Source organism: Salvia splendens, chromosome 15, assembly GCF_004379255.2.
Source record: "Salvia splendens isolate huo1 chromosome 15, SspV2, whole genome shotgun sequence".
Taxonomy (NCBI): domain Eukaryota; kingdom Viridiplantae; phylum Streptophyta; class Magnoliopsida; order Lamiales; family Lamiaceae; genus Salvia; species Salvia splendens.
This window is the reverse complement of record NC_056046.1, coordinates 10139703-10152088: the sequence shown is the minus strand read 5'-3', so window position 1 is coordinate 10152088 and position 12386 is coordinate 10139703. Positions and strand designations below refer to the sequence as shown.

Genomic DNA, 12386 nt, shown 5'->3' with positions numbered 1-12386 from the left:
GGAGTTTTGATTTTCATTAGCCCTTGTGAAAATCAAACCTTTCCTCTGTTCCACAACACAATGAATCTTTCTCATTATCTCATATTATATGGGTATATATTCAATCTTGCTTTTCATTATTTTGCACACTTATGCTTTCTCTCTTCTTCCATCAACATTTTTTAGGAAACCATTTATTTCACTTTGCATATTCAAGGACTAAGAAGTGATGTAGAAGAATAATAGCGTGACAAATATGACACAAAAATGGTGAAACAAATGACTAAATACTTTCCTTTTTCTGTGTCTACCCGGCTTGCCCTAATTTACCTTGCCTGTATGGAAATCATAAATGCATTTGCCTTCACTCCAAAGCAATTTCCAAAGTTGCATATTTTATGAATGATTAAAAAATATTGTAAAATAACCGAAAGCATGATCAATGTGTAATACTATAATATGATCAGTGGCCGTAGGGGAATGATTTTGAATTCTGATACACAAATTAGATGATTGTTGATAGCAACATATGACCAATAGCACAATGTGCTGAAGAAACAAATCAATAATTTCAATCACGAGGCATAATTTTCGAAGCCAATTAGGTGTAACCTTCTCATGACAGCAGATGGCAATGTAATTCATCAAAATCACAATTTCTTTTTTATTTTATTATTTTCATCAAAATGACGTATCTCCAAACTCTTCCTACTTCCAAAAATTGAGATATAAATGTATGTGCAACTGCAAGTATCTCTCAGTCCCCACACACATTCCTCTCCAAAATGGCAACATTTCTTTGGGCTTGGGTTTCTACCTTCTGCATTTTATTGGTCATTGCAAATGCACAAGCACCCGCAGCTTCACCTTCTAATACCCCATCAGCGACGCCTCCACCAGCCGCTGCAGCATCACCACCAACTGTAGCCACACCATCAGTCGCCCCAACCACTCCATCACCACAACCTCCAATAAGCCCACCCGTTGCAAGTCCAACCCTCCCACCGGCATTACCACCAGCTGTACCTCCACCACAAGCATCCCCCACACCAACGCAGCAGCCAGCACCGGCTCCTGCTGTAAAAGCACCTGCACCAGCACCAGTAGTACAGGCACCGGTGTCCCCACCTGTGGCATCACCAGCACCAGCACCGGCTTTACAACCACCGGTCCCTGCACCAGTGGAGGTCCCCTCACCTGCACCAGCACCCGCCAAGCACAAGAAACAAAAGCACAAACACAGGCATCACCATGCACCAGCACCGGCACCGATTGTTGTTAAAAGCCCTCCAGCACCACCAACCTCCCAAGACACAGAAGACACAGCACCGGCACCCTCACCAACCTTAAATTTGGTAATTAAACTGAATTCATCCCAATTCTGCCTGATCAAATGTCTTATCACTATATAGCTTCTGACTGTTCATCGTTCAATTACAGAATGGAGCCATCACACTTGATCAGCATGGAAGAACAAGAATGCAGGTGACCGTCGGATCAGCCCTGACTACCTTGTTGGCTGTCAGCGGTTTCTTTTTCTAATTTATACTGTGGGACCATTTTGGCATTGGAGAAAGGCGTATTGGCATACAGAAGAGGATCAGAGCAGTTTTATCTATATGACATTCATTATCTCCAAAATGTTTTACAATCATCTATAAATTTTAAATTTGATATATTTTTCATGATATCACAGCAGATTCATTTCCCACAAAAATTGAAATGCTGACAAATTAAAAGCTCTGTCTAGACTTGATCCATCTTTGCATCTAAATCAATTTCCTCCTCCAAGTTATACTCGATCACAAGCCCAAGATTATCGACCAGCTTGTGGTACTGAGAACATCCTGAACACTGTAATAAAATAGTCAATCTATACATGGCCAGAAAAAAATACAGCAATAATAATAATATGTAAAAGAAAAAGGTAACAAAACCTTTTTTGGATTTAGAATGTTCTAAGCATCTGGTAGAAACAGAACAACCTAAGACTTGGAGGAATATCTTGACTCAGCGACAGTCTTGAAAACATTTGATTGTGTCAGAGAGCATTATGGAGTACACAGTCTGCTTGCTTGAACTTATACTAATATCTTCTTTTCAGTTCATTGGTTTATTAGTATATGGTTGAATAAGACGAGCATCCCCTCTTTTCACTTTTCATTCTCATTTACCTAATTGTTTCTGTGAGCAGAGAAACCCTTAGCCAACAATAAGCTGTTTCTATTAACTGTAGAGCATTATATGTTTTTGAAAGTACTAATATAATTAAAATATCTCTAGATTCTTATTTTGCTAGACCGAAAAGGTACGGTTTTCTGCTCTGTGGGGAACTAGTTGTAGATAGAGGCATTAGCCGAAATGACAGTGGGGGAGACCAGTTCCTAACTATCATATGTACAAGTACTGAGGATACTCTTTACAGAGAAAAAATATACTGATATAACTAATCCACTAAATACCTGCACATAAACAAGCCCACGTTCATAAGCTAGTCTATTGATTAACCTCTGTGACCGCACACCACAGGCATCACATGTAAAAGTTACCAACAGACGTCTTCTAGGGAGCTTCAAGTCAATAACACCCTCCTGTGAGCAAGACCAAAAGGTAATAGACTGGGGGGGGGGGGTTACTTTGATATGTAAAACTACTATAGGCTAACCTAACTAACCATGTATATCGACTGAATTAAGCAATCTTTGAGCTTATTACATAATGTAATCATTCAAATACTGAATCATATATATTGTACTACCCACAATAAGTGCCCCATATTTGTATAAGATAGTTACATGTGCTAATCATGAGAGATGCCTCAGATAAGTGTTAATGTACGTAATGACAGTTCGACTCCTAATTAAGTAGCCAGGAAGAATACAGAAGTTATAATTATTCATAGCATGAATTTTTTTTTCATTTTTCCTAGAGACAAGCAAAAACCCAACATAAAATGGAAACAATACCTGTTGGCATTCCATTGAAGGGGACTGCTCCATTTCATTGTATTCTCCATTTCCATCTACCATCGAACATGATATGAATGGCACTCTAAAACATTGCTCCGTCCTCTTATTTCCTCGGTAAAAAATCATCGACCTCCTTAAATTAATCGTTAAATCAAGACAGCAGCCAGATTAAAACCGAAGCATTTCAATGCCATTACTACTGTTTAACAAAAAGCTCAACCATTTTGGATTGAACAAAAAGCAAGTGAAAGTAGAAGCCTGATGAGAAAGTAAAAACAGATTAGTGTAGAGCAATACTCCATACCTCCTACCGCGAACGGCCACAGATGATGATCTTGGAAATGTAAAATCTCCATATTTGGCACCAAAATTAGGTATGAATAATTGAGAACAGGGGAGAGAAAATTTAGGGGCTTTAGCCACGAAGGGCAAAGAGCAAACGGCGTCCATTTTCAACAGAAGAAGAAGATGAACACAACCTTGTTCTTATTTTCACTTGGTTTTGATTTTATTGTTCCACTTAAAACAAATATTCGAATGTTAAATTTTTAATTTCACTAAAAAGTAAAAACAGTTGTACGCTAGAGAATTACATTGAACGAGTGATAGCAAGATTACTCTATATAGAGTAGTAGTATTCAAAAAGCTAATTAACCTCTAAATTTTTGGAACTTCTTCAAATTTTAGTTTTACACGCTTTCTCCGTCCTTTATTAAGTGTTCACTTTCTTTTTTATCACAAGTTTTAAGAAATATATATAAAAAAGTTAATAGTATATAAATCTCATTTTATAATATAAGAAAATATGATTGAAAGGAGTTAGTACAATTTGGAAACTGATATCATAATATTACAAAATTAAATAATTATATTTGTTAAATTAGAGTTTATATTAGGAGCAAACGAGGTGCAGGGAGTATACAATATGGTTTATATTAAGAAAGAACGAAATCGAATGAAGATAACATAAAATGAGAAACAATAATAGGAATGGTTTATTAAGAAATGATGAGATGGAATGGTTTATACTCCATAAGATATGATGAGATGGAAGGGAGTACATCAATTGTACATAACAAACATCATTTTGAAGAAAATGACTTGATCCAACAATAAATATAAAATTACAATCTAAAAGGAAGAGGATATAGTACTTATTTGTAAATAATAATTAAACAAGGCAATTTAAATGAGTGTTTTTCTTTCCACAGCAATGGGGGGCAACAGATGGTTCCGAAATGGAACAAGCAGAATCACAATGACATAATATCGCTGGATATGTATGTATGCTACAATGAGTAACTCTGAACCTAAGACCACAGCAATATCACCTACAATTCAAAGTAGCACAACTCCATTCTGTACATCTCTACACCATTGCTTGCGCTTCTCTATCCTCTCACTCACACATCATGACATTTCTCGAAAACGAGCAATCGCCTTCTTCTGAATAACAGCTTTGTAACTATCTCCTGCCTGAACCTCCAGGCTCGGATCCACTTTCTTCGGTTGATGGATCCCTAGTCCCGCTCTCGTTTCTGTGGCCTGAGCCTGTACGGGCTCTACCATGCCACTCCCATCTCTCCCCAGCCCCTGGACGAGAAACCAACACAAACACCAACAAAAAGCATCGCCAAACAAGTCAGATCTAAGATACAGATAGATATTGTTGATGGCCACTATGCACCCGCGCCTATACACTGGTTGAAGCTCCAAACTAGAAATAAGGCTATGGTCAAGCGGGACATCTAGTGTCAGCAGATTAAATAGGTGAAATCTATTGAGGGAAGCGAGGTACGGGTATCATTACAAATTCAATTTACAGAACAAAATTAGATTTAAGGGTTCAGAGATGATACCGAGCCTTCATGCCAGCCCATGTTGCGGAGCATCCGGTTTCCCACATTGCTCTCATCAATGGCCTTGTCTGCTGTAATCACCTCATAACTCTGGATATTCACATCTCCACTACTTCGTCCACCACCAACACCAGGAGGGAAAGGCATAGAGTCCAAACCACCTCGTCCATATGCTGGATCTCGGTCTTGAAGTCCACGATAATAAGAACATAAATTTTCTCACAAGTCAATACAGGGTCCGTGGAGGAAAAAACTAGCAATTTGTCCATTGGAATTTTTCTTCTCAATATTATTAGACAACAGACACAATTGCAGTATAGTCAAAGCTCGAGACTAAGGCCAAGCTTATTGCAACTATTGCATACCATACACCTTAATTCTGTCAAATCCCAGAATCATACAAACCACTAGAAGATACATATAAAATTTGTTGCATCTTTAAGAGAAGATTGAGATAAAAATATAATATAACTCAATAAAGCTTACTTGAGTCTACGATTCCAGCATTTGTGTCATCGTCCCCAAAAGCCGATGATGAACCGTACAAGCTTCTCCTTTCAGCTGCACGATCTCGATAAGTTGATTGAGACTGTTCTTTTTTTGTAACAGAAGTAGTGATGGGCATCTCAGAAAACCTTCTTTTACCACTTCCTGTAGCAGAAGATGGTGCATATCCGCCTAATGCAGATGCGCCTGTTCTAAATGGTGTAACTGGTGTGGAATGTTCTGTATGTGTCAATGAAGAAGATCCTGCAGAAGATGCACCAAATGACGGAGCCGGTGTACCTTCTGGTCCAATATAAACAGAATCATATTTCACCAAACCCATCCCAGAACTCCTAATCACTCCTTTTAAGGTTCCACTAGAACTGGCGCTGATGGGCTTTGTCCTGTTCTGGGATTCCATGTCAGCAGATTGAGTTGAGGCACTCATCAATCCTGCAGAAGCTATAACATTCTCTTTTACTACCAGTTCTTCATTTATTAATTTGCTCTTCATAGATGATGCTGGGTTAGATCTCTCTTCAACTGATGCGGACGGCTGATTGTCCTCGAGAGCCACTCGTGGTGCTTGTCCTTCATTACTTCTTTGCTTCCACATGGTTAAGACATTATTCATCTTCTTTTTGTTAGCCATTATGCTACTTTTGGAAGCAAGTCTGATCTCTTTAAGTTTCTCCTTTTCTTTCTTCTCGGCTGCTAGCGCAGCAGCAGCTGCAGCCTGGACAGCATCTGGTAATGAAGCAGCTTTCTCATTTGATGTTATGGTAGCAGCTGGTGCAGAAATGATGACTTTTCGATTATTAGAAGCATCCGATGTCTTAGAAGCATCAATTTGTTTTTCAGATGTCTTGCCATTCTGATCATTACAAGGAATATACTGCTGAGTTTGTTGATCATAAGAATACCAGAGACCATTATTCCCATCATAATATAGACCTGCAGAGCAAATTATATTAGCCATCTTCTTCAGCCTTTTCAAGAGAAAGGACCTAAGAGGTCCCACATTTTTCGAACATCCCTGACATCAACACTATGATTGACCTATATACTAAGCATTTTCATATAGAAAATTAGACGCACTGATTAGGAAGGACTGGTGACCATACATGTCTAAGAAAACATACACAACAAAGACACGTATATAACAGGCGAGAAAAGATATGTTTCCACAGGAAGAACAAACAATTATAATGACCTCTATATCTGGCACAGCACAATGTGGGCCATTAAGATCACATAATGGCAGATGTTACCAAACATGAAGGTAGGGTATGAGTACTGCCAATCGCATAAACTGACAACCACATCACAGTCCATGTCCGTGCAAAGTAGTTGAACAACGTTAATGTCACAAGAAAATAATGAATTGAAACCTACTCGACTGTACTTAATGAAAATAACGGACAGATTATCTGTTAGCATGTTTTCCAAGTAGGAACTTGATAATCATCCACTATTTTAATCATGATAACCAGTACAGAACAGAAAATGATATTCAGAGCCAGGAATGTATGGAAACAACATGACCGCTTCCCAATACAGGAAGGTGTAGATTAGATGCAACTTGTTAGAGTGTATCCAGAGGGATACAGAAAGAGTACAAACTGTATCATGGAATGCCAAAAAAACAAGTAAATGAATAGCAGACACACCTTGGCCCAAAATGCAGACATTATCAAGTTACAATAAACTCAGCAAATAAGGAAGTTTCAAGAGGAAAGCAAGGAAGAAATTGGAAAACCTGTAGTTCCATCGTAGTAGAACCCAGAAGTAGCATCGTAGTAATAACCAGAGGCTTCGTCCCACACAAAACCAGATTGTGGAGCTGAAGAATCTGTTTCTCCTGCAACATGTCCACTCTGCCCATGACCTCCACCAGATTGGTTGTCCTCTGGATTGTATTCTTTAGGTGCCCAGCCAACAGCATCATACTAAAATATACAAAGAGATACATGAACCATCTCCTTGTATTAATCCAATAAGTGTAACCAAACACAAGTACTAAGAAGGTATAGATAAGTTAGAACTTCCACACCCAAATGATTAAGAAAAGGCTGAGGGGAGATAATGAACCATGGAAAACAACTAACATCATGCACGCAAGACCTATTTATTCTCTATAGGATGCCTCACTAATAATTTTCTTTGTCAGATATGACAGCCTAAAAACGAGACTGTTACATCAACTAAGGACTTAATAAAAAGATAAATTTAATAAATAAAGGAAAACAAATACTTCAAAATCTGCTTTAGTTAGCAATACAATTTTCAAGATCTGCCCAGCAGCAACCAAGCTTGTATACTACAACATGGTTTCCTCATCTTTATGACATGGTTGGATGGTTAAATTATATAGACCTACAGCATGAAGGAACCAAGTCTCTATTAACCAACATATAAACTGGCAACATATACAAGGACCGGGAAAATATTGAGAACTTAGGTTAAGAGATAATCATTAACTGCTAAGCACGAGCAAACTTGTATTACCAAAGGAAACATGAGACATAACTTCCACTATTATATATATGCTGAATGCAACATATGACCAGTTTTCATATTTTATGGGGAAAATGCTAGTCATCAAACCTGCTGAGCAAATGTAGCTGCTTCAATAGCAGCTGCAGCAAGACTGCTCGACTGAGAAGCTCCTGAAACAGCTGATCCAGGCCCAACAATACTTTTGGCATAGGCAACTCTAAGAATCTGACCGTTCTTCTCCAAAGTAGTACCGTTTGTTGCTTCAAGAGCTTTAGTGGCATCCTCAACCTGGTATCAGTTTTCACATGAATAACAAAACTCAATGAAAATAAACATGCAAGCAGTATATGAAAACCCACAATAAAGCAGCATACTAACAATGTGCACGCCACGGTAACACAAAAGTGAAACTTACGGAATAGAAATGGATAAATGCAAATCCTCTTGAAACATGCGTAAATTTGTCTCTAACTAACCGTAAATCCTGAAAGTGTAAAGTGTTTATTGTCAATACAAAGTAGCAGACTAGTAACCAAACACCACACAAGAAAGCAAGAGAATTTATTTCAGACCTTAATAGGGGCATGTTTAGAAAATTCATAGCGTAGCATTTCCTCGTCAGCATTTTCATCCAACCCACGGACAACAAGAACATGTGTTGGGCCTGAAGCATATTCAGGTTAATGTTCACCAAAATAAAGAGAAATACCACCAGAAGGACTTTTGTAAGAATAACAAACCTGATTCCCCTCTCTTGCCAGCCAGATTAAAATTTGATGATGCCATATCAGCAGGGGGAGCATCTTCTGTTCTTGGTTCATTACACTGATTGAAAAGTACAAAGATGTTTAATACAATAAACGAGGCTGGTGTCTATATACAGAGAAACAAACTTCTGTAGTTTTACAAGTTGGTTGAAAAAATCAGATTCTGAACAAAAAAACATGCTAATCTACTTGCAGTACTTCACATAGACATGATACAGATGCAACTTGAAGTGAGAAATTTGGGCTTATGAGCACCAGTACCAGATATAGCACCTACTACCTAGCTATTCTTTATCCCCACCCCCAGAAGATTAGTTATTAACATGCAAGGAAGTCGCATATAGGAAAAATGTTCAACCCATATAGAGTAAAGCATCTAGACCAGTGGCACTTGCTCATGGAAAATTTGCAGAAAGGCATAAATGAGAAAATAAATAAACCTGAAAACAAGATGTCCTCCGGGCAAAATTGACACAGCCACATATTGTGCACATCCAATCAGACGGCATCATCATACTTCTATAGCTACCATGGCCTGATCTTGATCCACTGTCCATCCCAAGAGATCCATTAGCACCAGTTGGCTTACTACTGCAACAAAGGCCAAGATTCAGAAAAAGTTTACAAAATCCACCCATAAAAAGGTTGGAACCTATGTTATTCTATCCTAATATGCAGAGTTTCATCAATTCCCCCAGGTTCTTAATGGTGTTTATAGAAGGCATGCAAATTGTCAATGTCAAGTGTAATGTTCATCATTCCATAGGTCGTGACAAAAAAATGTGATAGTGATACCACTTCTGCAACAAAAATCAGTTTAATGTGTTATAAGTATATCATGGGAATAAATTATCCCATTGCGTGCAATCATCAGAAATATGCCACTAATTTTCTTACACAATACGAACAAGGCCAAAATGTGCCAATAAACATTCAACGTCAATGCCTATTCATGGGAATTATGAAAATGGTGCTAATACACTGAGTTTAGGCAGGTTGCCTAGCCAGGGGGCAGGAATAAACATTAAGTGTGTCTACCTGTACTCAAAGAAGAGCTTCCTTCCATCAACAAGAAGACCTTCATGCCCAAGCTTATCCATCATTGCTTGTGCTGAATCCTATTTACAAGATTAAACTTCATTTTTATATGCAACATATTGATAGATACAGAGTATAATGATTGAACATCTACTTTCATACCACAGAAGGGAAATCAATAAAAGCAAATCCACGAGAGACGCCAGAGTTTCGCTCTTTAATAACTCTAACATGACGAAGGGGTCCCCACTCCGCCTGATACAGATAATGAGTCATATATCATAATGTAGTTCACTGCAAAAAGTGTAGCAATAATAGCATCTTGGCAAACTTCAAAGGAGTGGTAGATAAAGGAATTACAAGAATCTGATACAAATCTTCTTCGGTTGTCTTTTGAGAAAGACCCTTCACCACAACAGTGGCAGAAGGCGCCTAAAAAAGAAAATGGAGCTGCTTAGTCAATCCACCTAAAAGAACAGTAGATCAAGAAACTATTAAGAGCTGAAAAGAGTAAATGGAGCATACAACAGAATGATTATTCTGACGCCTATCTTCACGATCCCTTCTCCTGTCACCTCTTTCATAACGACTGTCCTCATAGCTGTCTTCCCTATAACTTCGACCATGACTGCGGCCTCGAGGAGACTTTGACCTAGCCCGATCATCACGACCACGAGAACGAGATCGAGAACGAGAAGGGGAATGCTCATGCCTTCTATAAGGGCTTTCATCCCTTTCACGACTCACACCTCTCTTGTCCCATTCTCGATCCCGAGATTCACGTCTTCTCCAGTTACCATCTCTTCTACCACTCCTCTCATAATCAGAATCATAACTGTGTCTTCCGTGATCATAATCCCTGTCACGGCTGTCCTCCTTGCTTTGATGGGAAGCACGAGATCTGTAGTCATAATCATCATAGCCATAATCCTCCCGATCACGGCCGCCATATCTAGAAGGCCTATCAAATTACCATCATGAACATCAGAATAACAGTCAGTATGGTGATATTCATCACATGATTCTATTAATATTTCAATCTCACTATACTATCAGCTACCAAAAATAGGGATCATAATATAAACAACATACGGCTTTTCATGCCTTCTAATACCCCTATCCAAAGAATACTCTTCCTCATAGCTTCTCCTCCTCGTTTGAGGCCACATCCCAACTGATGATGGCGGTGGAGGATAATTATCCCTCTCCAGAACATCTCGATGAAAGGCACCCCTTGGGTAGATATTATCCCTAGAGAACCTTTCATCTATAAACCTCCTATCATCATAAGATCCATCATCCCTGCCAAAACAATATGAGGCAAGGGCCCGTAGGAAGAAGTGGAAAGAACTACAATCGACATCCATATGTAATTGCAAAATTGTACCAAGAAAATAGGATCTTTTCAGAAATAGAAACCAAACAAATAAGGAACGGACGGGGGGAGGGGGGGCAGTCAACTGCCTGTTATGCACTTACGCTAAAAAAATCATCTGAAAGCTATTTAAGAGAATTGACATCTTTGAGAATCTTCAGTTTAACCATATGAAATCAACACTGTTGGGTTGAGAAAAAGCATCACAGTGGACTCACCGAAAATTTGTATCATGAGCAGCACCATACCCCTCCAAAGCCTGTGGATTCAAGAGAATAAGTTGTGTCAGCAAGTAATAATCATGGTAAACGTAGGCAAACGATTCCACATCCTCACTGTCCCATGGCTTCTCTCATGCTCTTTAAGGAATAGATACTGGAAAAATGGACAATCACATGATCCTAATTTCTTGTATATCATCCCATATATGTGATGAAAAGGAAACCACAATTACGCTGTTATTTTCCCATCCTTGATGAAGACCATAGCGTCCAGGGTCCATTGCTCTGACGAATCACCCTTTTCCTGCAAATGTCTATCTAATTGTCGGAAAGTTGCAGATGCAAGATGAATGGGACCTTTCCTGTAAACATTGGAAAAACATGAGCTATGCCACGACGGAAAAACAATTTTCATCCTTTGGCTTTCCCCCCTAAAGAGCGTCCCTAAAATACACTCTTTCAGATAAATCTCCATTTAAATACTTCCAGATACATCTCTTTTAGCCTCGGTTACAAATAGGTCAAGGTGGGTGAGCAGGCATATATCATATCACAACAAAATATAGCTAGAAGGTAGGGATTAAATAGCCAATGTAGTTATAAGGATCTTAGGGAGATTGTATACATGTAAAGCAATTCATCTGAATTTCCACTGTGGGTGGCTATTGCACATACCGACCAAATTCAAGTCGATTCCGATGAGACAAAGCTGTGAGCAATCGAGATTAGGGTTGCGGTTTTGCTTCGAAGCCGACGATTAGAGAAGGTGAAATCGCGGAAGAAGAAATTGTTCAAAACCGAACCGAGATGGCGTGTATGATGATGTAAGTAAGAGAAGTCGATGACAGAAACGGAGAAGAGTCACACGAGCGTAGCGATTGTTTGAGAGTTAAGCGGAGGCGGAGGCGGAGGCGGAGGGGAAGGGGCGGAGGAGTGTGGGTTTGGGTTTCAATGTTTAGAATTGGGGATCTGCTGTTGCGGATTTAGCTTAATCTTTTATGAAACGCGCTGAAGTCATATCTTAATAAACCGAACCCAGATAAAGTTTAAACCTTATAGTATTTTCTTTTCTAAATCTAATCATTATTCATTGTATAAAGAAATAAAGATACAGTATCTTAGTAATAATTTTATATTTTCAAGTTAAATTATATAGTAAACATTTACAAAATTACTAATAAATTAAGAGTATA

At 38.7% G+C, this 12386-nt stretch overlaps 3 protein-coding genes across 11 annotated transcripts; 1 reads left to right on the top strand and 2 right to left on the bottom strand.

Annotated features, from left to right (window-relative positions):
- Positions 1-583: 583 nt before the first annotated feature.
- LOC121769245 (lysine-rich arabinogalactan protein 19-like) lies at positions 584-1669 on the top strand. Its single transcript, XM_042165989.1, has 2 exons — positions 584-1334; positions 1420-1669. Exons 1-2 carry the CDS (start codon positions 765-767, stop codon positions 1519-1521), a joined length of 672 nt encoding a protein of 223 aa, XP_042021923.1. The 5' UTR covers positions 584-764; the 3' UTR covers positions 1522-1669.
- LOC121769246 (DNL-type zinc finger protein-like) lies at positions 1589-3527 on the bottom strand. 4 transcript variants are annotated; one of them, XM_042165991.1, is made up of 4 exons: positions 3253-3527; positions 2946-3078; positions 2442-2597; positions 1589-1833 (listed from the first exon to the last, which is right to left on the bottom strand). In XM_042165991.1, exons 1-4 carry the CDS (start codon positions 3396-3398, stop codon positions 1726-1728), a joined length of 543 nt encoding a protein of 180 aa, XP_042021925.1. In that variant the 5' UTR covers positions 3399-3527; the 3' UTR covers positions 1589-1725. The 4 variants fall into 4 exon arrangements, with proteins under 4 accessions (XP_042021925.1, XP_042021924.1, XP_042021926.1 ...); XM_042165990.1 differs by having other exon boundaries at positions 2946-3081; positions 3253-3521; XM_042165992.1 differs by having other exon boundaries at positions 2442-2570; positions 2946-3081; positions 3253-3516.
- A 605-nt stretch (positions 3528-4132) lies between these two features.
- On the bottom strand, positions 4133-12196 carry LOC121769247 (SUPPRESSOR OF ABI3-5-like). 6 transcript variants are annotated; one of them, XM_042165996.1, is made up of 17 exons: positions 11819-12196; positions 11427-11555; positions 11191-11231; positions 10690-10899; positions 10123-10558; positions 9958-10029; positions 9760-9852; positions 9598-9677; positions 9000-9150; positions 8533-8617; positions 8365-8456; positions 8208-8276; positions 7901-8080; positions 7053-7242; positions 5294-6247; positions 4808-4992; positions 4133-4541 (listed from the first exon to the last, which is right to left on the bottom strand). In XM_042165996.1, the coding sequence occupies exons 2-17, from the start codon at positions 11472-11474 to the stop codon at positions 4359-4361; spliced, it is 3069 nt and encodes a 1022-aa protein (XP_042021930.1). In that variant the 5' UTR covers positions 11475-11555; positions 11819-12196; the 3' UTR covers positions 4133-4358. The 6 variants fall into 6 exon arrangements, with proteins under 6 accessions (XP_042021930.1, XP_042021929.1, XP_042021934.1 ...); XM_042165995.1 differs by having other exon boundaries at positions 11869-12196; XM_042166000.1 differs by having other exon boundaries at positions 11191-11347; positions 11427-12196.
- Positions 12197-12386: the final 190 nt, after the last annotated feature.